Below are 27,592 nucleotides of genomic sequence, written 5' to 3'. Positions count from 1 at the left end.
TTTTTTATTATTAAAATTAAAATAAAAGAACATGATGATTCTATATAAACAGTATCACAAAAACAAGCAGTTACAGCAACAGTTATGACTGAATGGCCAGAACCCCCTCCCTACAGTTACAATCTCTCACCATGTGATTTCCACAAGAAACATTAAATAAGAGTTACTTATCTGCAAATTTATTCATAGAGTTTTCAATTATTGTGTCATAAGCATCTTTCATCATGACAGAAGAATTACCAATATGGTATTGAGTTGTAGTAGAGAAACCAATTCTGTTTATAATTATAAAAGTCCTAGCAAAGCTCAGTAAAAGGCATAGGAAAAAAAAGCTAACGAGCAGTGTTTAGTAGTACTGCTTTTAATACTTAAGTAGCTCTTTAATCTTTGGAAAAGTGTGTGTTTTTGCATTTACCTCCCAATAGTAACCCTACAAGGAGGTAATTTATTCCTATAAAAAAGATACCCAGAAATTATTCTATATTATACCCTATTTTCTGTGTGAGATTGCAACAGTTTAGATCAGTTAACAAATTAAGACCTCTACATTTCTTCTCATTTGGCTGCTCTTATATATTGTTAACTTAATGTAATATTTTTAAAAATGTATATAGATAGTATCTTGTTTCTGCATACTGCATTTGACTGGTTTTGATATTTTTTATAATTGCTACAAGATATTTCTTTATAGACACACAACTTTAAAACTCTACCATGGTGTGATTTTTGTGGAAATTTCATGTGGGGAATTATAGCTCAAGGTGTAAAGTGTGAAGGTAAGAAAAAACTGATCTTAGTAATTTTTCACAATTAAATAAAAGTCATTAAACTATTGTTTGTAGACTTCTTTGGGTTCATATCCAAATATCTTCACAGTATATAATTCATTATTTCATTATGTATGACTATGTTTCATCAGCCAGGCTGATAGCATCAGCCTGGCCAAAGATTATTTGAATCACTGAGACATGGTTGACAGAAGATGATATAATAACAGGAATAGAAGTAGCAGGGTACAGCATTTTTCGGCAGGATAGGAAGGGAAAGCGTGGTGGTGTCGTACTGCTTATGATAATGGACAACTTATGTCATCTAAGAGTGGAGGCTTTGGAAGGCAGTGACACTAATGATTTTGAAAGCATATGGTGTGAGGTAGAGGTGGGCAAGGTAGGATATTTAGTGGGGTGTTGCTACAAACCAAGGAGCACAGAGGGTGGGGACCAGGAGATGTTTAGAGTGTTGAGCTTGGCAAGTACAAGAAGAATGATTGTTATGAGAGATTTTAACTACAGCAGTATAAATTGGGGAGAGGAAGATGCATATAGCAATAAGGGAATGGAATTTCTAGAATTCTTGAGGGACAAATGTCTTAGGCAACATGTAATAGAGGGAACAAGAGGTTCAAGAGTTTTGGATTTGGTCATAGCATCAGAAGAGTTACTGAGATGACATCACTCCCACCAGTTGGAGAGAGTGACCATGTTGTTTTGACTTGGAAGATGAATAGACATGCGAGTATCAAAAGAGATGGGAACATATGTGGAATTATAAGACAGGTGATTATAATAGTCTTAGACGTCAACTTAGAGAAGTTTCATGGAGTGAGGAATTGGAAGGCTGGGATATCATTAGTGCTTCGAAAATTGTGAAGGAATATTTGTTAGCAGCAATAGTAAGCTGTATTCCACAAGTGAAGAAGAGGACACAATTTGGAGTAAAGTGGATGACAAACAATATTAAGCAGGAATTGCGTATGAAAAAGAGGCTATGGAAGAGATATAAGGAGCCGGGTGAAGAGCAGATGCATGAAAAATATAAGACGCAGGCTAGGAGAGTGACTAGTATGGTAAGGAAAGCGAAACTGGAATGTAAGAAGAGATTGGCGCTAAGATCCATAAGAAAATCCTAGGAAATTTTTTAGCTATGTGGCCAGTAGAAGAAGAAATGATTGTGGAAGAATGACATTGTGCGATAAAAATGGGAATAGAGTTACTGATTCAGAGGACATAGTGGAATTGTTCAATGAACACTTTATTGGAGTATTTCATCCTGGAGGAGTAAATTTTAATACTAGAGGGATAAGGCAGGTTCGAGGTTTAGAGGTGCAGGAGGAGAGTGTATTCCAAATACCGAGTACTCTGGATGTCAGTAAAGCTGTGGGACTGGATGGTATTTCACCACGAGTTTTAAGAGAATGTGCTAAAGAACTGACAGCTCCTTTGACCTGTCTTTTTCAATGAAAGTCTGGCTGTAGGAAAGGTGCCCAGGGAATGGAAGGAAGGTAAGATAGTTTGTTGTTTTAGTAATATGCTAGCCTTTTATAATAAAGTTACAAGAGTAGTAGATGGGGGAAAGGCATATACTGCCATTTTCTTGGATTTAGCGAAGGCATTTGACAGGGTGCTACATGATAAGCTGATATTTAAGTTGCAGCACATGGATTTGGATGTCAGGTTGGTCAACTGGATTCAGGATTGGCTGTCTGATAGGTATCAGAGTATTGTGTATGGTGGGACAGTTTCAAGGTGGCAGAGGGTTACAAGTGGGGTCCCACAGGGCTCAGTACTGGGACCGCTGTGAAGGGTTATTAGTAATAGTGCAGATGTGGTTGCCCTGCAAGAGGATTTGAATAAACTAGATAGATGGGCAAATGAATGGGGGTGTCAGTTTAATGCAGCAAAATGTAAGGTCTTGAGGTTTGGGATGCTGCATACTCTGCTGGAGGAGCTATACTGGAGGAAGCAGGGGAGACAAGAGATCTGGAGTTGATGATTGATAGAAGCCTGAAATTCAGGCGACATATTGCAAAGGTGGTGAAGGTAACACAGAGGATTGCTGCAATAATGAGAAGGATGCTGACCTGCAGAGATAAAAGAGTTATCATTCCGTTGTTTAAGACCCTGATCGGACTACACTTAGACTATTCTCAGATTTGGTCCCCAGGATTTGAAGGGGATAAATTAACTGTGGAAAGGGTACAAAGGCAAATAACAAAGATGGTTTCAGGGCTGTACAATGTTAGTTATGAGGATCGGCTTAGGGAATGTGGACTGCAGAGTTTGGTGGATAGAAGGAGGAGAGGTGATATGATTGAGACTTTTAAACTGTTGAGAGGTGGTAACAGGGTTGACATTGGGTAGTTCTTTCACATGGTTGAACAGCAGGAAGGAGTGATGAGAAGGGGCCATCCCTGGAAGTTCTGAAAGAAAACTGTGAGGAGTGGTTTCTTTGCATGGAAGGTGGTTGAGCCATGGAATGCATAGCCTGTTAGAGTGGTGAGAGTGAGAACGGTCAATGAGTTTAAGGAGTGGTATGATAGACTTTGTGATGAGTCTTGATAGATTTTGGGTTTCCTAGGAAGGACCTCCTGCAATAAGTCTCTTTACTCCATGGAAGCCTGAATAATAATAATAATAATAATTTTGATACTAGATTAAACATTGCAACATTATATTAAACACTAATAGCGCAAGCAAGATTGTATAAAAGTAAATCTGAACAACAACAACAAACTACAATAAGGTGATAATAGTTCTAAACAAACTACTGGGTCTCTTTGAACATGTATGGTTTATGCTCATCACATTATGCAATTTTGTTTGTACCATTTGGTACCTCTTAATTTAGAATCTAGCAGTTAATTCCGAAGAAAGCCAGTAATAAATCACTGATGACTTCTGAACAAAGTACTGGACCTCTTTGAATATATGGTTCATGCTGTTCACATTTACTTTTATGCAGTTTTGTTTGTATCATTGTTTTAATTTAGAATCTAGTAACTGTCCTAAATAAATAACCGATAAAGCATTTGTAAATCATGTACAAATAACCAGATTTTCATTTAGGCCTTGTTGGCTGAATGGTTAGTATATCCGCTCTCCAGCCAAAAGGCTGTGGGTTCGAATCTTACCGTGGTCATGGACTTTTGTGATTGTCATGAAAAATACTAGTGGTGGTGGTGGGTGGTAGATGGCATTGATGTAGATGATGATGATGGTAGTTGCGGTTCGTTGTAGTTGGTGGATTCAGTGGTGGTGGTGACGGAGAGTTGTAGAGTGGGTGCCCTAATATCAGTGAGTCTTTGGACTCCCTGGAGGTGTCATGTAATAAAAAGGCAAAAACTGGTGAGATCTTTCTGAGCAATAAATACAAAATGTTATATTCAAGCAATGACAATCAAGGAAAAGAAGGAGTAGCCATAGTATTCAACACTAAATGCGAGGCTAATCTTCTTGAATGGCAGGCAGTTTCAAGTAGAGTTATGGACAGATATGAGAACGGGGAACTGGACAATGAGACTTATTTGTGCCTGTGGTCTCACAGAAGGTTCTACTATGGTAGAAGTGGAGGAATGTTTTGAGGCTTCAGAGAAAGCAACTGCCACAATGAAAAAGAAAAAGTAGGTCCTTGTTGGGGATCTAAATAGCAGAGTAGGAAATGATTGTCAGACATACAAAAATATTTTGGGAAAATTTGAAGAAAAGAGCAAAGCTAATAATGGCAAATACCTGTTGGATTTCTGCTCAGGACATGGACTGGTTATTACTTATGGTTATAAAAATGTGCACAAATTCACATGGAGAGAAGAGGCAAGGAATAAGAAAAGTCTCATTGACTATGTTATTGTTGATAGTGATGTTTTCTCTCTGGTGCAGGACACCAGAGTGTACAGAGAATTTGAAATTGGAAGTGATCACCATTTAGTCTTGAGCAAGATAAAATTGAATTTCATTTTGAAAAGAAGAACATGTAAGAAAGTTTTAAAGTGAATAAAAGTCGAGCAGCTCATATGTGAACTGCAGACTAAAATACACAAATATGATTGAAGAAAAAACTGAAAGAGTTTGAGAACAAGAACCAAACCTTGGAGATTCAGTGGCAAGTCCTGAGAAAACACTGATTGATTGCCAGAGAGGCATGTGGTGAGGTTGTCTGTAAGGATAGAAAAATCAGAACTCCATGGTGGACACAGGAAGTTAAAGAGGCAGTGAAAGAAAGAAGAATGCATATCAAAAGTTCCTGGCAAATAAGTCAGCTTGTGCTCTTAGAGAATACAGAGACAAATGTAAGAAAGCGAAACACTGTGTAAAACTAGCTAAACAAAAGTCATAAGAGGACTTTGGCAACAACATAGAAAATAAATATCAAGAAGGTGGCAAGATATTCTGGAGGTTGTTGAAGAAGCTCACAAATTGAGGAATGAGTGCTGTAAAAGGAATTAGAGATGATAAAGGTTAAATGAAAACAGGAGAAAAAGATATCCTTGAAGTATGGTGTAATTACTTCGAAAAATTGCTAAATGAAACAAGCAGTGATGACAACACAGTGTAAAACACACTGACCAGGCATGCAGTCAGGAATACATATCCATACTTGAAGTAGAAAAAGCTGTTGAAAGCCTGAAATATGGAAAGGCAGCAGGAGTAGATGATATTCGACCAGAAATGCTCAAATATGGAGGTATAAAAGTCTTACAGTGGCTGCACTGTATAGTTCAGAAGGCCTGGACAGAGGAATGAATTTCAGATGATTGGAGTAGAGCTCTCATATTACCCATATAGAAAATGGGAAATAAAACCTAATGTGAGAATTACAGAGGTATTTCTCTACTGAGTATTCCTGATAAGATATATGCAAGTATACTTGAGAAATGATTGAGAAGGATTGTGGAAGAGAATATTGTGAAGAACAAGCTGGATTCAGGCCAAATAGAGGCTGTCAAGATCAGATTTTCACTTTATGACAGATAGTTAAGAAATCATGGGAATATAACAGATCTGTATTTAAGTTTTGTCGATCTGGGAAAGGCATATGACAAGGTGCCAAGATAGAAGCTATTCAATACGCTACAGTTATATGATGTTAATGGGGCATTATATCAAGCAATACTTTTTTGAGTTGTAAGTCAGCAGTTAGAATTGAAGGAAGTACAGTAAGGTGGTTTAACATTAAATCTGGTGTCAGGCAAAGATGTTGTAACGTCTAATATGTATTCTTTTCTATTTAATTTATGTATATGTTGTTATTTATTGATCAACTCTATTCTATTCCTTAAATATTCTTACCTATCAAAATCTTGTCTTGTTACTACTCGAATTAGATTCTTATCCGCTGCGCCTTTTCTATAACCCTCCGTGGCCTATCCTTCAAAATTTTGAAATGTGTGCAAAACTCAAACAAAGAATGCTTCAAGTTAGAGCCAAATTCTCCCTGATTGAAAATCCGAGGTCAAACCCTTTTCGGAATTAAGAAAATTTATTTGTTTTGCTGTGCTATCTTAATTCTTATGCAAGAGAAAAATTCTTGTCAAGAGATTTGACTTGCAGACTATCATGTTTTCAAAATCTAACAAATTAAATGAATCCTTACTATACTTATTTCAGACTAGATTGCAGTCGTAGTCCATTCTTATCTTAAACTCTCGCGCTTCAACTTATTCAGGTTCTAATATTTTTAGCAAGAGGTGCATTGACTTGAAATATCAGACACATATTTTTGGTAAATAAAACAGGAATGTTTATTATCACTGATTATAATCAAACTAAATGGTAGGTCCCAAAAATGCAATACTACACAAGCAGACAAAGAGTCTATTTAACAATCAGCATATTATGTTGAAAGACATTAGCAGAGACAAGCAATCTTATTCCTATTCACTTAATTCAATCTCGTAGATCATTATCTTTCTCTCCTCTTAGATGTTAAAATATGACACTCTAGATTTGACTATTAACAATATCAGGAACAATTTACTTCTAGAATTAACACAATTCCTTACTGGAGGATTAATCTCTAAAGTCCTAAGATATATCAACAGGTCCGATTATTAGGAATTTAGCACTTTCATTCACAGTTGACTAAGAATACAATACAAGGGTATAAAAACTTAACATTACCGACCAGCTTAGACATTCAAGAGATTCCGCTTATCTGATCCTATTTCAGGCTTTCTTCGAGTAGGTGCCTTGTCTTGAGATCGGTCGTCATCCATTTCGACTTTCCTGTGAATATGGTCACAATTTACTTAAACCTCTCGTGCTCGGAACTTTTCTTATGGAGCTTCGCAAACTTTGGCATTCGCTGGTCATCTTGTTGCATTGAAGAAAATGCTCGGATGGAACTGCTATTAGACCATATCGGCGGCGCTGACCATTTTCGCCCACTCCACGACCCACACTCGAACCTGAACCTCTAAAAAAAACTAGAGAGAGAGCCCCATTTGCTCGCGCCGCCACTTCCTTTTCTACTCCTCGTGTTGCTCTCCCTACTACGTCATCACTTGCAGACGTCACTCAAGCCTTTTCTGTACGCAGCACCTTCTCTGTTCGATAGCGTCCCGCACGTGTCCCAACTTCGCATGCCGACTGCCTAGGGTTATGTTTACAATTCGATTACATTTATCTATACTTTGCTCTGACTTTCGTAATACAACACAATCTAAACAATGTTTTGTTTCCTACCTGCTGTTTATTGGACCATAAAATACCAAAATTATTATTAGCATATTTACAATTACTATTCTTGCCTATTTACAAGCATTTTTTCTTTTGAAATTTTGCAACTCAGTTAAATCCTGAATGAAATGCTTAAGAATAAATTAAGTCTTTCATTCCAGATTTAACAATGTACATTATCTATATGGATCACATTATGAAGGAAAGTGGTATTAAACCTGATATCAAAATTGGAGATGTTAATGTCAGCCCTTTGCTTTATGCAGACAATGTTATACTTCTAAATAAATCCACTAGAAGTCTGCAAGATTCCCTGACTAAATTGAATAACTGTTGTAACAGATATGGTATGAAAGTCAGCAATAAAAAGACAAACACAATGAAAATAGGCAGAATCGTTGAAAATGTCAACTGCATTGTGAACAGAGAACCTGTAGAACAAGTAAAACATTTCAGCTATTTAGGCACGATTTTTAGTGAAGATGGTAAATTAAATATGGAAATAGAGAAAGAATCAACAAAGCTGGTATGTAGGAAGTCAATTGAATAAATTCATATGGAATAAGAGAGAGAAATTAGCCGGAACACTAAATTAGCTGTATACAAGACAGTATTCAAGCTAATTTTAACTTATGTATCTGAGAGCTCGGTCAGAAGTAAAACACTTAACCAAAGACTAGAGACCACAGATATGAGAATCCATGAGAAAGATTAGGGTCATGAACAGATGGCATCAATGCAATATCATATTAAAAACAAGTATATTAGGAAAGAACTTGACATTGTCAACATCCAGGAATGCGTTAGCAGAGCAATTAGCAATGGGAGAGGAAAGATTAGCAAAACGTGTTCTCTGCCAGGTTGGCAAAAAAGATCCAGAGGAAGACCAAGAGATTGGTGGATTGATACAGTAAAAAGTGCCTTAGAAGATAGAAATATAAGATCTGATAATGTAGAGACTGATTTGGAAGAAAATGGTTAGATAGGAAGTTAGTAATGATGTAATTTTTCATGTAGTTCTATCATATCCTGTACACCCCTTGAGAGTATATATCAGAAATTTGATGATGTGGTTATAAATGAAGATATGGTTATTTATCATTTTCTTCATTTGTTCTTGTCTGGACCTAAGACGCATGACCTGATATTTCAAGACTTTACTTGAGTAGAAAAAGGTGCCCACTCTTATGCCAAATAGGATATTTTGTCTGTAAATGGCATGTGCTCATATGACCAGCTGCATGTTGGCAGAAAATCCTGAGTTTCCAGAAGAGCAAACTTTACCACCTCTGTATGAGGCTGACTACGAGGGTGGTCTGCAGCCTGAGCACTTGCATTGACTGGAAAAGCACCTGTTGTTTATATCACACCAAAACATGGTATGAACGTAAATTTAAGGAGGCCTGTGAGATTCTTATCAACAACCCTAATCTTAACAATAATGATGGTCTAATAATCCCAAGAATATGGAAGGCACATATTCTACCTGCTTAACCTTTCTCCCTAAAAGTTAATTATAAATAGCAAATAGCACCATAGATAATCTAGGATCTTAAATCTAATATAACTATTGTCATGTTAGGATATCATTTTTACTGTAACACAATTATCTATATGAAAGAATGTTTCTTTGATATTGTCTTAAATGGAATATAGTTTAGATGTAGTTATTTTTTTTATTTTTTTATTTTTTTTTCACTAGAGGTCAGCCCAGTAAAATAACTGTTGATCAAATCATTGTCTCTTCAGCATACTATGTGAAATGTAATATATATGTGTATTCTCCAGATGATGACCTTAATATGAAGGTCGAAACGTCGGGAAATTAAAATAATTATTTATAACACAGTTGTAGAATCCACAATTTGTGTAAATGAATACTGATCACTGTGTAACACTAACGGAAAGGAAGAAGATTATCCTCATATTTAGTGTTGAATACTATAGCTCTCCCTTTTTTCCTGGTTGTTATGCCCTGAATATAACATTTGTATTTGTTGCATAGAAAGATTTCACCTGTCTTCTTTGTTTCAGTCACACCTATTGTGTTGATCTGGCAGTTCTGCTAGTTCTATTTCTTTTCCATTGATGCTTATGTTGATAATACCAATCTTGATCCCTGCTGATATTGATTTCAAATGTGTTCCAAATTTGTTCTGTATTTGTAGTAGTTTCCTCACGAAACGAATGGGGAGGTTTAACAGGGTAGTGTACCCTAGTTGACATGTAATTCTGCCATGTTGTACCCTTATTTCACATTGTGGTTTAAGCCAATAAGAATACAATTTAGTCGGCTAAATACCAAATTGCTAGTTCATCCTGGTTCATTCAATATTCGGGTAGATACTTAACTGGGTGCACCACAAAAAGGTGAGGATTGGACATTAGGTCAAAAGCCTCTGTTGGTTCTTCCAATTTCTTAAAAGGCTATGTGGAGGTCTCTTCTCAATTATATAGCTTAGACCCTTTAGCCCTCCTTATGTTGTTTTAATTTTAAAAATGATTTTAACACAGTTTTAAAATAAACAAAATTTTTTACAAAGTAGGATGCGTTTCTTTGAGGAGGTAAGCGACTTTGCCAGCTGCTTGGCAAATTTATATGAGGGTGGTGTGAAAAGTTCTCTGCCTAACAATGAAAAAACGAATTTATAATTTCAAAATTACTTTTATTTTTCAATATAATCTCCCTTAAGACTAATACATTTATTCCAGCGATGCTCCAGCACCATTATCCTGTACCTGTAGTGGTTCTCAGTAAGATCTGCAAAATACCTCTCTACAGCTGCAATTACCTCTTGATTCGAAGAAAAATGCTGACCAGCAAGGAAGAGTTTTAGTTTCAGGAAGAGATAGAAGTCAGAGAGAGCCAAATCTGGGGAATAGGGTTGATGTTCCAACAATTTATAGTCCAGATCCCTTAATTTTCCCATTGTCAAAATACCTTTGTGGGCAGGTGCATTGTTCTGATGAAAGATGATTTTTTTCTTCTGCAAACCAGGTCTTTCTCATGAATTTTTTTGTCTAGTCTGGTTAAAAGATCGGAATAATATTCCCCGGTTATTGTTTTACCCTTTTCAAGATAATAAATAAACAAAATGTCTTTAGCATCCCAATCGGATTCTGTCCACTGTTTTGACTGCAGTTTGGATTCTGGTGTGTAATGGTGAATCCAAGTTTCATAGTAATAAATCGACACACAAAATCAGTTTTATTCTTGTTAAAATGCTCCAAGCACTGTTCAGAGATTTTCATGGGAGTGCGTTTTTGATCTGCTGTGAGCAAGCACGGCACCTATCTTGCTCAAAGCTTTCTCATATGCAATTCTTCACACAAAATATATCCTACACATTCTTTTGAAATACCTATAGTCTCAGCAATCTCATGCACTTTAACTCGCCAATCATCCAATACCACTTGATCAATGATTTCTGGTGTTGTTACACTTTTTTGGATGTCCTTCATGTGGATCATCTTCAAGGCTGGTACGGCCATGTTTAAACTCGGCAGCCCATTTCTTAATTGTCAAAAATGAAGGAGAAGAGTGCCCATAAACTTTTATGAACTTCGAATGAATTTCTGTTGCCTTTAAACCTTCTTTTACAAAGAATTTTATAACCGCACAATACTCCATTATTATCCATTTCAAGGGATGCAGACAACACTTTGCTTTAGACAGCTGTATAAAACAAACTACTTGATAGAATGACTTGCAATTTCACACGATGCTTATGACAACTTAAAAAAAAAAACTTGCTGATAGCCATCTATGTTCAAGGCTGAGAATTTTTCAGACCACCCTCATACATAGTACTATCTATGCTGTCCAGTATTTGCATATAATGGATATTAGGTTTGCAAATTTTTGGGGCTCCAATATATTTTGGGTGGTTTTATATGATAATGTATGAGTTAAATTTTTTGGGTTGTGATGTAAATTTCTTTTCAATAATTTATGAACATTTTGCTTTTGTGCATCTATTGGATCCTGATGTGTAATTTGTTATATAGAATGTTCTTTAGAAGATTATACTTTTTTTATTATTGTATTCTGTTTGATTCATTATAATAATAGCATAAGCAGAGTTTTTATAAAGTGTTGAATGTTCCTCCCCCCCCTCTGCTGTAATTGATTTTTTTTTGTGAAACTATTCAGAATGAAATTATTATAATAATATCCCTCTTGCTGGTTGTAATTTAGTCTTGATTAAAATTCATCATGCTATTTTGATTTTGTTGCAATAGGAATGTTTTATTGCCGACTTAGACAAAGTAAAATTGCCTGTCTTAAAATTGTTCTGATAATGAATAGTGATACTATAAAAGAATGTGATTACCAAATGTACAATTTTATGATTGCCCGTATTTTATTCCTTGTTTTTAAACATTCATTTCTGTTCTAAACATTATTATTCATTATATAATTTTTATTTGTACATTGTGGTTTCAGTGCCCATCGACGCTGCTCTGAAAAAGTACCAAATGAACAATCTGTTCTGAAGCTCCGAAACGCTCTCCCTATGCTTCTGAGTACATCTTTTGGAGCTTCCATAAGTTTGACCCCAAACTTCTCAGTTTTGAAAACTGCAAAATTAGGACCTCCTTAAATTTGGAGTACTCCAAGGTCTCTTTCAAGATGGGAGAGGAGTGTAGGAAGGTTCTGGCCTTTCCTATCAGCTTGCTATGGAGTAGGACCAGTAATTGAAAATCTGACAATCCCCCAGCCTTTCTTAGCTCTTCTATATAATTAAAAAATGAAATGACATCGTCCGTTTCCTCCCCCGAGAATTGAGGAAACACTTGTTGAGGATTAATGCACCTGAAAAATTCATCGTCATTCATTCCTGAACTACTATTTGGTTGAGACATACTTGCAAGTTAACACAATAGTACAATATTTATTCTAAAATTCTAACACTCAACCTTTGCTATGTTCAAATTTCTGGTTAGAATCCGAAACCTACCTACACGTGAAACAATTATTTAAATTTTTTTGTTTAAAATTACTATTTCACAATCCTGCCGGCTGCACCATTTATGTGTGTCCCCCCTTTCTTAAATTTTATTGATATATGTACTATACGCTGGGTCCTTCCTAAGGAATCACGTGGTACCTCTAAAACACAAAGGAATTGCCTCAGGGGCGAGCCAAAACCAGTGTGGCAAAATCTTTGAAATCTCACTTCTCTTAAAGCATTAGGAATATTTAAATTTTTTTGCTGCGCTACCTAAGCTATTAGATCAAGTTAAACATGTCTTAATCAAGAAGTGATTTCAAAGGTGTACTATAATAATGACTACAGATTTGCAATCGTGACCTATAACATAATCTATTTTCTCCCGCTTAGATTCGTATCTTTTTGCAAGTGGTGCATCGGATTCTAATACTCAGACACTCAGATTAAAGATAACATTAATACAATTTACAATACAAAGAAACTCAATCCAAAACTTCATTGTTAATCAGAGAAAATTATAAGTATCCTTATTAAGTAAGGACATCAAAAAGCAACATCGATATGTTATTTCACAAACTGACAAAACTTGACTGCAATATTCACATTAATCTTCATATCATATCACATTACTCAGACTAAATCTTCTTAATACTTTCAAAAACATACACATTAGTTTAACCGTATAGGAGTTACCTCACTATGTGTTCTAATATTAAGGTGCTACAGTCCTGTCTTAATTATATGAAAGTCCTCAATCCTCAGTTTCCCTTAATCTCATTTGTAACATCTAAATTTTCTCATACATGTTATATAGACAAAGAATTTTCAAAGTTACCGTACACACTGGTTCTTCATACTTGTTCCTTGAACTTCTGACTGCCGTTCTCTGATCGATCTCCCTTCTGATTCATTTAGTCGGTGCTATGGTATGGATTTCTCCGGTCAAAGGTAAGTCCACACGATCCCAGCATAACTAGCCCACTCCAGATATAACGATGCCGTAAGGCGATTCTGCTTCTGTGAGGACTGTTGCCTAGATGCTGAGTCCTTTCCATGGATTGCCCGTCAGTCGAACGGAGATGTGTTCTTTTATTGTACCTTCCAGCTCGTAAGCGACATATCCTGGTACCGCCCTCGGATTCCTAACAGAACTTTTCGCTGATCCTTTGTCCGAGCACTCCTGGACAGAGACACTCCTTCCTCCGTGCAACTGTCTACCCACCAGAATACACGAGACTACCAGCCAAGAGAGAAGAGGAAAAAAAGCCCCTGGGGGGGGGGTCCTAACCCTTTTATATCATCTCCCCTATCGGTAATCATCGTAACTCACGTCGCTCACCCAATGTGTATAATTTCTCCCACGTGGGTCTCATTTTGTATCGTTTGTTTTTTCTGACCACTTGCTTCTGCACGTGCCGTGGGCGTATGACTGCCTGGGGGCAACCTTTCTTTCCGTCGGCATGCCTGAGCACTTTGAACTTTTGTTCACAGCAGCTTAATGCAAGTCATACAACAAAACATTGTATTATCAATTCTAACAAAATATTATTCATTTATAACGTATCACTGGCATTATACAATCAAGTAAATTCCTTTTTTGAAATATTCACAATCTTTTTTCTTTATAATAATGTAATCTATATTTTACAGTTGCATACAGCACATGCCTAGAAGCAAGCATGTTCCCTACAAGGTTTTTCCTGTTAAACAATGATAAATTTAGAATTCTTAGGAATCTCAATTTATTAAAGTTTAACAATATTCCTCTTGCTGGTTGTAATTTAGTCTTGATTAAAATTCATCAGGCTATTTTAATTTTGTTGCAATAGGAATGTTTTATTGCCGACTTAGACAAAGTAAAATTGCTCTGATAATGAATAGTGATACTATAAAAGAATGTGATTACCAAATGTACAATTTTATGATTGCCCGTATTTTATTCCTTGTTTTTTAAACATTCATTTCTGTTCTAAACATTATTATTCATTATATAATTTTTATTTGTAGATTGTGGTTTCAGTGCCCATCGACGCTGCTCTGAAAAAGTACCAAATGAATGTTTACCTGATCTTAAATATATCAAGAGGGTATTTGGTGTAGATCTTACAACGCTAGTCAAGGCCCATAACAGTTTACGGCCTCCAGTTGTAGAAATGTGTGTACAGGAAATTGAGAAAAGAGGTAGGATATTCCCCCCCCCCCTTTTACGTTGTAATAATTTTTGCACTTTGTTTAAGGAAATATTTTTACATGTATAAACATGTAACTCAGCCACAGGCCAATCCATACAGCAACTCATGCCACTATCCAACATAAAAACTTGGGGTGATCAGTATCCTCGGAGGTAGAGCATAACAATTTGCTCTGATGAGTAGGCTTCGAAGACTGAATATGAAATTATAAGCAAAACCACTGTAAAGAATGGCTGCAAAAAAAAAAAAAAAAGAAAAAACAATTCATAGGATCCTTCACAATAATACTACTAAAGATAAAAAAAATTACAAAATGCCATAACCATATGTTAGAGAAATATCAGAGAAAAATAGAAAACTGCATAAATATAATATTAAGGCAACATTCAAACCACCCACACAATTAAAAAATGAACTCAGCTCATCTAAAGAACACTTTGCCTCCCCCCCCCCCCCATGGAAATTCTTTGTGCCTGTAACTTACCCTACATAGGCAAACACATGATGCATAATCCCAATAAAAAATGACAAACACAAACAACATATTAAATTCCTTCATTATGGTAAAACAGACATTTCCGATTGCACTCCAAATGTGTTATTGTTTTAATTAATGGGAAAGACGCCCAGTCCACACGTTGCCCCAAAACTTGGTATTAAAGAAAATTCAAAGAAGCTTATAAGATGTTGATTCATCATCTCAACCTCATCAAGAATAATGGATTAGCAATTCCAAGGGTCTGAAGACCCATCTGCAACCCATATAAAACAGTCAGGTATAGAATAACAGAAGAACAGGATGGCAGAACTCCAGCACAATAAAACCTAGTCAGTGGACAGAACCTGAAGATAACAGAACTATAGAGAAGGTAACAATTAGCAATTGATGTAGTTCATCATCAAATTCCTGCCATGTACCTTCAAGGGGTGTACAGGATATGAAAGTACTACATGAAAAATTTACATCATTACTAACTTCCTATCTACAATTTTCCTCCAAATCAGTCTGTTACTTGTCAAGACTCCAACAATATCAGATCTTATATTTCTATCGTCTAAGGCACATTTTACCGTATCAATCCACCTATATCGTGGTCTTCCTCTGGGTCGTTTTCCTGCCAACCTGGCAGAGAACGCTTGTTTTGCTAATCTTTCCTCGCCCATTCTGTTTAAGTGACCATAGCATGTGAGATTAGCTGTGCTAACGCACTCCTGGATGCCGACAATGTCAAGTTCTTTCCTAATATCCTCATTTTTAATATAATGTTGCCATTGATACCATCTGTTCATGCCTCTAATCTTACTCAGGGCTCTCATATCTGCGGTCTCTAGTCTTTGGCCAAGTGTTTTACTTCTGACCCAGCTCTCAGATCCATAAGTTAAACTGATTTGAACACTGTCTTCTATACAGCTAATTTAGTGTTCCGACTAATTTCTCTCTTATTCCATATGAATTTATTCGATTGACTTCCTACCATACCAGCTTTGTTAATTCTGTTGTCTATTTCCATATTTAATTTACCATTTTCACTAAAACTCGTGCCTAAGTAGCTGAAATGTTTTACTTGTTCCACAGGTTCTCCGTTCACAATGCACTTGACATTTTCAATGATTCTGCCTATTTTCATTGTGTTTGTCTTTTTATTGCTGACTTTCATACCATATCTGTTACAACAGTTATTCAATTTAATCAGGGAATCTTGTAGCGGATTTATTCAGAAGTATAACATCGTCTGCATAAAGCAAAGAGCTGACATTAACATCTCCAATTTTGATATCATGTCTAATACCACTTTCCTTCATAATGTGATCCATATAGATAATGTACATCCTTGTCTCACACCAGATTTAACATTAAACCATATTCCTGTACTTTCACTGCACTGGCGACTTACAACTCAAATACAGACTAAGTATTGCTTGATATAATGCCCCATTGACACGATATAACTGTAGCATATTGAATAGCTTCTCTCTTGGCACCTTGTCATATGCCTTTTCCAGATCGACAAAACTTAAATACAGATCTTTGTTATATTCCCATGATTTCTCCACTATTTGTTGTAAAGTGAAGATCTGATCCTGATAGCCTCTATTTGGTCTGAATCCAGCTTGTTCTTCACCAAACTTTTCCACAATTCTTCTCAACCGTTTCTCAAGTATACTGGCATAAATCTTACCAGGAACAGTCAGTAGGGAAATACCTCTGTAATTCTCACATTCAATTTTATTTCCCTTTTTATATTTGTGTACTATGAGGGCTGCTCCAATCATCTGAAATTCATTCCTCTGTCCAGGCCTTCTGAAATATGCAGTGCAGCCACTGTAAGACTTTTATACCACCATACTTTAGCATTTCTGGTCGAATGTCATCTGCTCCTGCTGCCTTTCCACATTTCAAGCTTTTGATGGCTTTTTCTACTTCAAGTATGGATATGTATTCCTGACTGCATGCCTGGTCAGTGTGTTTTACCACTGTGTTGTCATCACTGCTTGTTTCATTTAGCAATTTTTCGAAGTAATTACTCCATACTTCAAGAATATCTTTTTCTCCGGTTTTCACGTCACCTTTATCATCTCTAACTCCTTTTACAGCACTCTTTTCTCCATTTCTAAGCTTCTTCAACAACCTTCAGAATATTTTACCACCTTCTTGATATTTATTTTCTATGTTCTTGCCAAAGTCCGCCCATGACTTTTGTCTAGCTAGTTTTACAAAGTGTTTAACTTTCTTACATTTGTCTCTGTATTCTCTAAGAGCACAAGCTGATTTATTTGCCACTAACTTTTGATATGCTTTCTCGTTTTCCTTCACTGCCTCTTTAACTTCCTGTGTCCACCATGGAGTTCTGATTTTTCTATCCTTGCAGACAACCTCACCACATGCCTTTCTGGCTGAACCAATCAGAGTTTTCTTCACAGCTTGCCACTGAATCTCCAAGGTTTGATTCCTGTTCTCAAACTCTTTCATTTTCTTTTCAATAATATTTCTGTATTTTAGTCTACAGTTTACATCTGAGAGCTGTTCAACTTTTATTCGCTTTAAAACTTTCTTACATGTTATTCTTTTCAATATGAAATTCAATTTTATCCTGCTCAAGACTAAATGGTGATCACTTCCAATTTTAAATCCTCTGTACACTCTGGTGTCCTGCATCAGGGAGAAAACATCACTATCAACAATAACATAGTCAATGAGACTTTTCTTATTTCTTGCCTCTTCTCTCCATGTGAATTTGTGCACATTTTTATGTTGTAACATGGTGTTAGTAATAACCAGTCCATGTCCTGAGCAGAAATCCAACAGGTATTTGTCATTATTATTAGATTTGCTCCTTTCTCCAAATTTTCCCAAAATATTTTTGTATGTCTGACAATCATTTCCTACTCTGCTATTTAGACCCCCAACAAGGACCTACTTTTTCTTTTTCATTGTGTCAGTTGCTTTCTCTAAAGACTCAAAAAATTCCTCCACTTAGACCTTAGTAGAACCTTCTGTGGGACCATAGGCACAAATAAGTCTCATTGTCCATTTGCCCGCATCAAAACAAAGAAACAAAAAACAAAGCATGCAAAATGTTTCATCTAAAATATTACAAGATACACCAAATAACATTCTAAGATGTGCCATACCCATATGCATGAGGATAAAGAGATACAGATACGATTAAATTCTGCATTATCATCTTGGAAAGGAATATTAAGAAGTTAATACAGATTTGTCTCTCTCCAACATTTAGTATATTTCATTATACTAAAAATGCACTTATTATATTTAAATGAAATAATAATAAGAAAGAACTGACAAGATATTAAACCTTCTAATGCAATTTTTTCCAGATAACCAGATTTATTAAATTCATGAATAATAAGCCAATAAAAATTTTGAATATTGCCCGCCTGATTGGTCGAGTGGTTAGTGTATCCGCTGTCCAGCCAAAAGGCTGCCTGTTCGAATCCTGCCATGGGCATGGATGTTTGTGATTGTCTTTGAAAAATACTAGTAGTGGTGCTGGATGGTAGATGACCTTGGTGTAGATGGTGGATTGAATGGTGGAGACAGAGACCTGTAGAGTGGGTGACTTCCCTCGATGAGTATTGGGACTCCCTGGAGGTGTCAGCAATAATAATAATAATATGACGTTCTAAACCTTAAGAAAATATATCTAGAGAATTTAGAATGATATGCACAACAAAAAAAAAGTGAAAAAGAATAGCTTTTAAAGGTTAAATTCCACTTTCACTTATATGAATGAAATCTCTAATGAAATTTCTTTATATGAGTGGAATTTCACAAGTGAAATACCACTCATATAAAAAGGAAAAAGATATGCTAATATCTAAAAATGGCAGAAGTGATAAATTCTATGAAGGTTTCATTAGCTACTACAAAATACAGAAATGAAATCTGGACAATAATAAAAAATAGTAATAGTAGCCAAAAGGAAATTTATAAGAGAAACAGCAAAATACGAGGGTGGTCTGAAAGGTTCTCCCTCGACCATAGGTGGCAACACTATTAGCAAGATTTTTTTTTTTTTCCCTAAGTTTGTACATCTGTCATAAGCATCCATGTGAAATTGCAAGTCATTCTATCAAGTACAGGTAATCCTCGTATAACGTGGATGTTAGGTTCCACAAAAATGCCACGTTGTATAAAGCACGTTATGCGAGACTCAGATCACATAGATAAAGTAAGGTTATATTCCGAAATCGTTTTTTTTTTTTTTTTTTTTTTTTTTTTTAAATATATGAACAACAATGACATATCCAACAAAAAGAAATATTTTTATTTAATTCAGGTAATTCTTGTAAGTTAAGAAAACATAAACTACGAAACAAATACATAGCATAAACTTATAAAAATTACAAATTGTACACAAACTTCATTGCTCATCATGCATAAATGTTTTAGGCAAAATAAAATAAAGTGCATATTTTTAATCGTCATAGTGTCTTCAAAACTAACATTTTGTAGATGTTCTTTATTTACGAGTGGCCGGATGTCGTCATCACTTGAAATCTCTTGGACATCATTTGTATAATTCTCATTGCATAGCTGGTTTAGTTATCAAGAAGTCAGTAATAAGATCTTGCTTACCACTATGCTGCAATTTTTTATTAAGTTCATAATATGGAGCTAAACAAATATTCATTGTCTTGTGAATTTTCCGGATCGCTTCATTGAGGGATCATTATCCATAAAATAAATTCCTAACTCTCTTGCGAAGTCCATATCCTACTAATTTCTTTAAACTAAATTCTTTAACAGATTCATCACAATCAGAATCTTCAGCAGAACTTTCCCTGCCATTTGGTTCGATGTCATCTATTAATTGTACCAGTTCTACCTCATTTAAATCTGTTTCCCCATCAATTAATTCACTAATTAATTTTCAACCGTATGGCAAAAGCCCTTTAAGTTTCCATTACTATAAAAATAAATTTTTTACATAAAAAAGCATTACATATTGTATATAACTCAACAGAAAATAAAATGCTCAGCTTGAGATTAACATACTTATGATTTTTAATGCGCTTTCCTGGCAGAAAATGAAGACAATTATCAACAATTTATACAGTAAACAATTGACGTAGTGCTAAAGGGTATTTCCCCTAATATAAATTCGCTACTTATAACTACATGCACGATACGGGCAGACACAAATTCAACAAAGTTAAAATTTGATTTTTAAGTCTCACAGTGAAAAATATATGAAATGATAAAGGGTTTCTACAATTTGTAGAACGTGTTATATAGAAACCGCGTTGTATAAATACTACATTATACAAGGATTACCTGTAGTTATACAGCTGTCTGAAGCAAAACGGTTGTCTGTATCCCTTGAAAATCTCTTGAATATAAAATTTTTTGTAAAAGAAGGTTTGACTTCAAAAGAAATTTATTCAAAGTTCATAAAAGTTTATGGGCACTCTTCTCTTTCATTTTCGACAATTAAGAAATGAGCTGCCGAATTTAAACATGGCCATACCAGCCTTGAAGACAATCCACGTGAAGGACATCCAAAAAGTGTAACAACACCAGAAATCATTGATCAAGTGCTCAATATGGTATTGGATGACCGGCAAGTCAAAGTGCGTGAAATTGCTGAGACTGTAGGCATTTCAAAAAATGTGTAGGATATATTTTGCATGAAGAATTGCAAATGAAAAAGCTTTGCACAAGATGGGTGTTGCACCTACTCACACCAGATCAAAAACACTCATGAAAATATCTGAACAGTGCTTTTTAACAAGAATAAAACTGACTTTGTGTGTCAATTTATTCATATGGATGAGACTTGGATTCACCATTACATTACAGAATCCAAATAGCAGTCAAAACAGTGGACAAAAGCCGGTTTTTCAGCGCCGGAGAAGACAGTTTGGTTCCATCAGCAGGAAAGGTCATGGCATTGGTGTTTTGGGATGCTTAAGGCATTTTGTTTATTAATTATCTTGAAAAGGGTAAAACAATAACTGGGGAATATATTTCGATCTTTTACCCAAACTAGACGGAAAAAACCATCTTTCATGAGGACAATACACCTTCCCACAAAGGTGTTTTAGCAATGGGAAAATTAAGCAATCTGCACTATGAATTCTTGGAACATCCACCCTATTCCCCAGATTTGGCTCTCTCTGACTTCTATCTCTTCCCAAAACTAAAACTCCCTTGCTGGGCAGCGTTTTTCTTCAAATCAATGATTGCAGCTGTAGAGTGGTGTTTTGCAGATCTTAATCAGAACCACTACACATACTAGATAATAGCACTGGAACATTGCTGGAATAAATGTATTAGTCTTAAGGGAAATTATGTTGAAAAATAAAAATAATTTTGAAATTATAAATTCATTTTTTTCGTTGTTTAGGCCTGGAACTATTCAGACCACCCTCGTATATCCCATTTGATCATAAAGAAATTATAATTCATCAGGAACCTGTAATAGAGAAAATAAAGAAATATAAACACAATTGGTAGAGCATATTTAAAAGAGACTTAAACCATTACAATTTAAACTATATGGGGAGTGTGTGATGCTATCTTTTAGAGACTGACTGACAGTTTCTGACTGGAATAAGTGTAAATGAAGTTTATAAAAGTTCATGGTTCTGCTCTACAAGTTATTTAATATTAGTGACAAAACCAGTGAATTAAATAAAGAAATGATTTTGCTCTGAAAATTTGATCCCATGTTAATGGCACTAGAATTTATAAGATCAGTTAAATCATTAAATAAAGGAATCTCTCTCTCTTTTTTGCTTTATTAAGAGAATTAATTTTAATAATTGAATATATTAAGTACACTGGGCAGTTTTAAAGGAGGTTAATTAAAATTTAGAAGTTTGATGCCTATGTTGGAATCTTTCATTAATCATTTTATCATTGGGGGGGGGGGGGGATAAGCTTCTAATCATTAAAAAGGAGTGTGTAAAATCTCTCATGATATGTAACTTATCATGTTTGCTTTCACGTTTTTTTTTTTGTCTGTCTGTAGTAATCTTGTAATTGTAATGATTTATCATGGGCCTTTGTTAAAATACTGTGGTTCGTGACGTCATCATGTCTAATTAGTAAGTCTAATTTTTAATTAGAAGTTTGATGTCTGTGTTGGAATCTTTCCTTAATCATTTTATGGGGGAGGCAGGGGTAAGCTTATCTAAGAATAGTGGTTATTTCTAAGAATTCCCATATATGGCAATTTCAAAAGGTGCATGAAGTAAGACATGATCATGGTCGGATGTCAACACATGTCCATATATGGAAGTTTCGAGAGACATGTACAACAGAAGTCCAGGCCTATATAAGGCGAGACATCACAAAGGACTTTGTCTTAGGGTTTTCACCTTTTCTTACCTGGGTCCACTGCCACTTGAGGTCCATTGTCGGTAATCGAAATAGAAGTATCATAGGTTCTGAGTCTTCTACCTGGGTCTGCTGCCACGTGAGATCTGTTCTCGTAATCAAGAGAGAAGCATCATAGGTATTAAAGTTCTCAATCTCTTACCTGGGTCCACTGCCGTGAGGAGTACAGTGTCAATCGTGGGAAAGAGCTCTACATTACCGCCATGTTAAGGGTCCAAAAAGGGCATAGAATAATTGACAACTCGGACAAAGAAGAAATTTGGCAGGAAATTAAGAATGAGCCAGCAGAAGGAGAGAAGGACATAAAAGGAGCATTTTCATGTGAGAAAAAAAAGATTAATGAAAGGCAGTGCTGAACAAGAATTGTAATTCATTTGTATGTGATAATTCCGAACAAAAATGTACATAAAGAGTGTCTGTTTATGGTTACAATAAGATAATGAATATTGATTTTGAATTAAGCTTACTCAAGGTATGCGTTATTGTCAATTTGTGTATATTTGACTAGCAGGATATTCTGGATTGTGGTTTAGTTTTAAGGAAGTAAGTTAGAACTAAGTTTGAATTAAGAAGAATTGAAAATAACAAAGAATTGTAATAAACTGTATATAATGTTAATGTGAATCAAACTGTAAATATTTCCATTTTGATTTAATTAAATGGTTTGTAAACAACACATTGTACTGATTCTGTCAATGCACTTTCCTGAAAATTTCGAACCTGCATAAGATAGAAGTTTATGTGATCAGTAATTAAGCCATGACCAAATTAAGGTAAGGATTAATATAAGTGGGGAATACAAACAATATCTGCTTTGTCTATAGTTTAAAATCTTATAATCTTGCACTCAATACATAGTCTAACTGGTGCAGTCGTAAAACAAATAAATTTGTTAGACTGTAGAGAATGAGAACATAAGATATAAGGAGACATAAATAAATGGCAGCAGTCAACCATTTTGCAAAGTAAAGAACAAAGACAAAGCAAGGTAGGGTAATAGAAATACAGAAGATTTATAATAAGTGTATCGTGGTTTCCCCTCTTTCATGATCCTTACACTATCATGGTTAAATTTGTGAAATTCATTGGCATTTGGGAAAATTACATAATATCAATAAAAAGTATACAAAAGTTTAATCTGGGTCTCTCATTCTGGCCAAAGAAATTCTTGTTTTCATCCCTCTTTTTCTTAGTGTATGAAAAGAAAGGCACAAAGTTCTTTAGTTTCATGAAAGCCTAATGTCTAAATCTAAAATCATTACCCACAATGCCAGAATTCCATGCCACAAAATCACTACTCAGACCATGTTTATGTCTGGTTCTCGGACATAAAACATTACTACTTAATGCACAGTATCATCGGTGACTTGGAGATAACATCTTTATTAGGATATACTGTGCTTGATAAGAATAGTCCAATACTGCCATTCTTGAAAAAAAAAAAAAAAAGCTAGCTAAGATATCTAACAGAATTAATTCAGAAAAGTCAGTGGTGGTAATACCAACTCAGAATGTTTCTTCACCCACATTCATTACTTGTGCTTTTTACAGACAACAAATGGAAGCAGCAGAAGATCAAGAAAGCAGTTTTGGCAATATATAAGCAAAGTTCTTTTTGGAGATGAGACAAACCTACATTTACAAGTTGGTACACAAATAGATGTGGCTTACTTTCATTCAATAAACTATATTGCCAAGAATTGTTGTTTTATTATACTTCTGTATATCATCATAGCTTACTCATAGCTGTCTTATTTATACCTGTAAACTATGTATAAAAAAAAACAAAAATCAGAATTCCCTGGTGGACACAGGAAGTTAAAGAGGCAGTGAAGGAAAAGAAGAAAGCATATCAAAAGTTCCTGTCAAATAAGTCAGCTTGTGCTCTTAGAGAATATAGAGACAAATGCAAGAATGCTAAACACTGTGTAAAACTAGCTAAACAAAAGTCATGGGAGGACTTTGGCAAGAACATAGAAAAAAAATATCAAGAAGGTGGCATAATATTCTGGAGGTTGTTGAAGAAGCTTAGAAATGGAGGAAAGAGTGCTGTAAAAGGAGTTAGAGATGATAAAGGTGACATAAAAATGGTAGAAAAAGATATCCTTGAAGTATGGAGTAATTAATTTGAAAAACTGCTAAATGAAACAAGCAGTGATGACAGCACTTTGGTAAAAAAACACTGACCAGGCATGCAGTCAGGAATACATATCCATACTTAAAGTAGAAAAAGCCATCAAAGGCTTGAAATGTGGAAAGGCAGCAGGAGTAGATGATATTCGACCAGAAATGCTGAAGTATGGTTGTATAAGAGTCTTACAGTGGCTGCACTGCATAGTTCAGAAAGCCTGGACAGAGGGACGAATTCCCGATGATTGGAGTAGAGCTCTCATAGTACCCATATATAAAAAAGGGAAATAAAACTGAATGTGAGAATTACAGAGGTATTTCCCTATTGAGTGTTCCTGGCAAGATTTATGCCAGTATACTTGAGAAACAGTTGAGAAGAATTGTGGAAGAAAAGCTTGGTGAAGAACAAGCTGGATTACGGCCAAATAGAGGCTGTCAGGATCAGATCTTCACTTTACGACAAATAGTCGAGGAAACATGGGAATATGACAAAGATCTATATTTAAGTTTTGTCGATTTGGAAAAGGCATATGACAAGGTCCCAAGAGAGAAGCTATTCAATACACTACAAAATTAATAACGGAAAAAACTCACGTACAAAGATTATTTAATAGTATAATTTTTGCCTGTGTGTCACAGACATCTTCAGTACATTAAGCTCAAATTAAACAATAACTGACAATTCCAAAAAGCGCCACCTAAATAGCTGGTGTAAGATAACTAAAAAGGTCAATAACTTTCCTAAAAATAAAAATAAAATTTAAAAAAATAAAAAAAATAATAAAAAAAATAAAAAATAAATACAATAAAAAATTTAGGAAAGATTAGCTGATTTGTAAAGTACTATCTCCCATAAAGGGGATAGATGTAAGCCGTCGGATCTGTTTAAGTTAGGAGAATGAAGTAGAGTTTCACATGTTTCTTTATAAAGGCGTTCCATGAGAAACTGACTTTTGTGAAGAACTCGTCTTTCTCCAATGAACTCTGTGTCTAGTGAAGATGGCATGTTCTGCAAGTTCGGCTAGAAGAACACCAATCTTATATTGAATACTTTAAACCTGAAAAGTCTTGACTTGCAGAATATGCCATCTTCACTAGACACAGAGTTCATTGGAGAAAGACGAGTTCTTCACAAAAGTCAGTTTCTCATGGAACGCCTTTATAAAGAAACATGTGAAACTCTACTTCATTCTCCTAACTTAAACAGATCCAATGGCTTACGTCTATCCCCTTTATGGGAGATAGTACTTTACAAATCAGCTAATCTTTCCTAAATTTTTTATTGTATTGATTTTTTATTTTATTATTATTTTTTTTAAATTTTTTTATTTTTAGGAAAGTTATTGACCTTTTTAGTTATCTTACACCAGCTACTTAGGTGGTCATTTGGAATTGTCAGTTATTGTTTAATTTGAGCTTAATGTACTGAAGATACCTGTGACACACTGCGAAAATTATACTATTAAATAATCTTTATACGTGAGTTTTTTCCGTTATTAATTTTGTATCTATATGTCTACTCACGGTATGCCTCTTTTAAAACTTATTCAATACGCTGCAGTTATATTGGTGTCAATGGGGCATTATATCAAGCAATACTTAGTCTTTATTTGAGTTTTAAGTCAGCAGTTAGAATTGAAGGAAGTACAGGAAGATGGTTTAATGTTAGATCTGGTGTGAGACAAGGATGTACATTATCCCCTCTGTTATTCATCATCTATATGGATCACATTATGAAGAATAGTGGTATTAAACATGATATCAAAATTGGAGATGTTAATGTCAGCTCTTTGCTTTATGCGGATGATGTTATACTTCTAAATAAATCCGCTACAAGTCTGCAAGATTCTCTGACTAAATTGAATAGCTGTTGTAATAAATATGGTATGAAGGTCAGCAATAAAAAGACAAAGACAATGAAAATAAGCAGAATCAATGAAAATGTCAACTGTGTTGTGAATGGAGGACTTGTGGAACAAGTAAAACATTTCAGCTACTTAGGCACGATTTTTAGTGAAGATGGTAAAGTAAATATAGAAATAGACAACAGAATCAGCAAAGATGGTATGGTGGCAAGTCAATTGAATAAATTCATATGGAATAAGAGAGAAATTAGTCGGAACACTAAATTAGCTGTATACAAGACAGTGTTCAAACCAGTTTTAACTTATGGATCTGAGAGCTGGGTCAGAAGTAAAACACTTGACCAAAGACTAGAGACCGCAGATATGAGAGTCCTGAGAAAAATTAGAGGCGTGAACAGATGGCATCAATGGCAATGTCATATTAAAAATGAGGATATTAGGAAAGAACTTGACATTGTCAGCATCCAGGAATGCGTTAGCAGAGCTAATCTCAGGTGGTATGGTCACTTAAACAGAATAGGTGAAGAAAGATTAGCAAAACAAGTGTTCTCTGCCAGGTTGGCAGGAAAACGACCCAGAGTAAGACCAAGATATAGGTGGATTGATACGGTACAAAGTGCCTTAGACGATAGAAATATAAGATCTGATAATGTTGGAGTCTTGACAAGTAACAGACTGATTTGGAGGAAAATTGTAGATGGGAAGTTAGTAATGACGTAAGTTTTTTCATGTAGTACTGTCAGATCCTTTACACCCCTTGAGGGTATGGCAGGAATTTGATGATGATGATGAACTATGTATTAACCATGAAGATGATGATGATGATACAAGATGAAAGTTTCATGAAAAATAACTTTATGAATTGATTTTTCAATAATTAAAACAGCTGACTTGGTACAAGTTGTCAAGTATCCAGAATAATATAAAACACACTAATTAGGATGTGTATATTTATAATGAAAGTTATTTATTAGATGTTTGACCTTTTTTGAATGTTGTTCATCAATTAAAACATATTGGAGATACTAAGAGATGACTTATGGCAACATTTTTTGTATTAAAATAACGAAACAAATGATGTTATTGCTATATTTTCACTTTACTCAGATTTTGAAATAGTTGGGTCATC

General features: G+C 35.1%; 1 protein-coding gene across 1 annotated transcript in view; it reads left to right on the top strand.

The window, feature by feature from the left end:
• The window catches only part of LOC150093777 (N-chimaerin-like), a 274,033-nt gene that overhangs the window by 153,725 nt on the left and 92,716 nt on the right, over positions 1–27,592 (top strand). The window contains exons 8-9 of the mRNA XM_090412511.1: positions 692–776; positions 14,417–14,590. Coding sequence (XP_090268637.1) covers positions 692–776; positions 14,417–14,590 — 259 coding nt within the window. The remainder of the gene's footprint in view (positions 1–691; positions 777–14,416; positions 14,591–27,592) is intronic.

This window comes from Typopeltis vanoorti, chromosome 23 (genome assembly GCF_054136105.1).
Source record: "Typopeltis vanoorti isolate ZY-2024b chromosome 23, IOZ_Tvanoo_1.0, whole genome shotgun sequence".
Lineage (NCBI taxonomy): Eukaryota > Metazoa > Arthropoda > Arachnida > Uropygi > Thelyphonidae > Typopeltis > Typopeltis vanoorti.
This window is presented reverse-complemented; position numbering and strand designations above follow the sequence as displayed.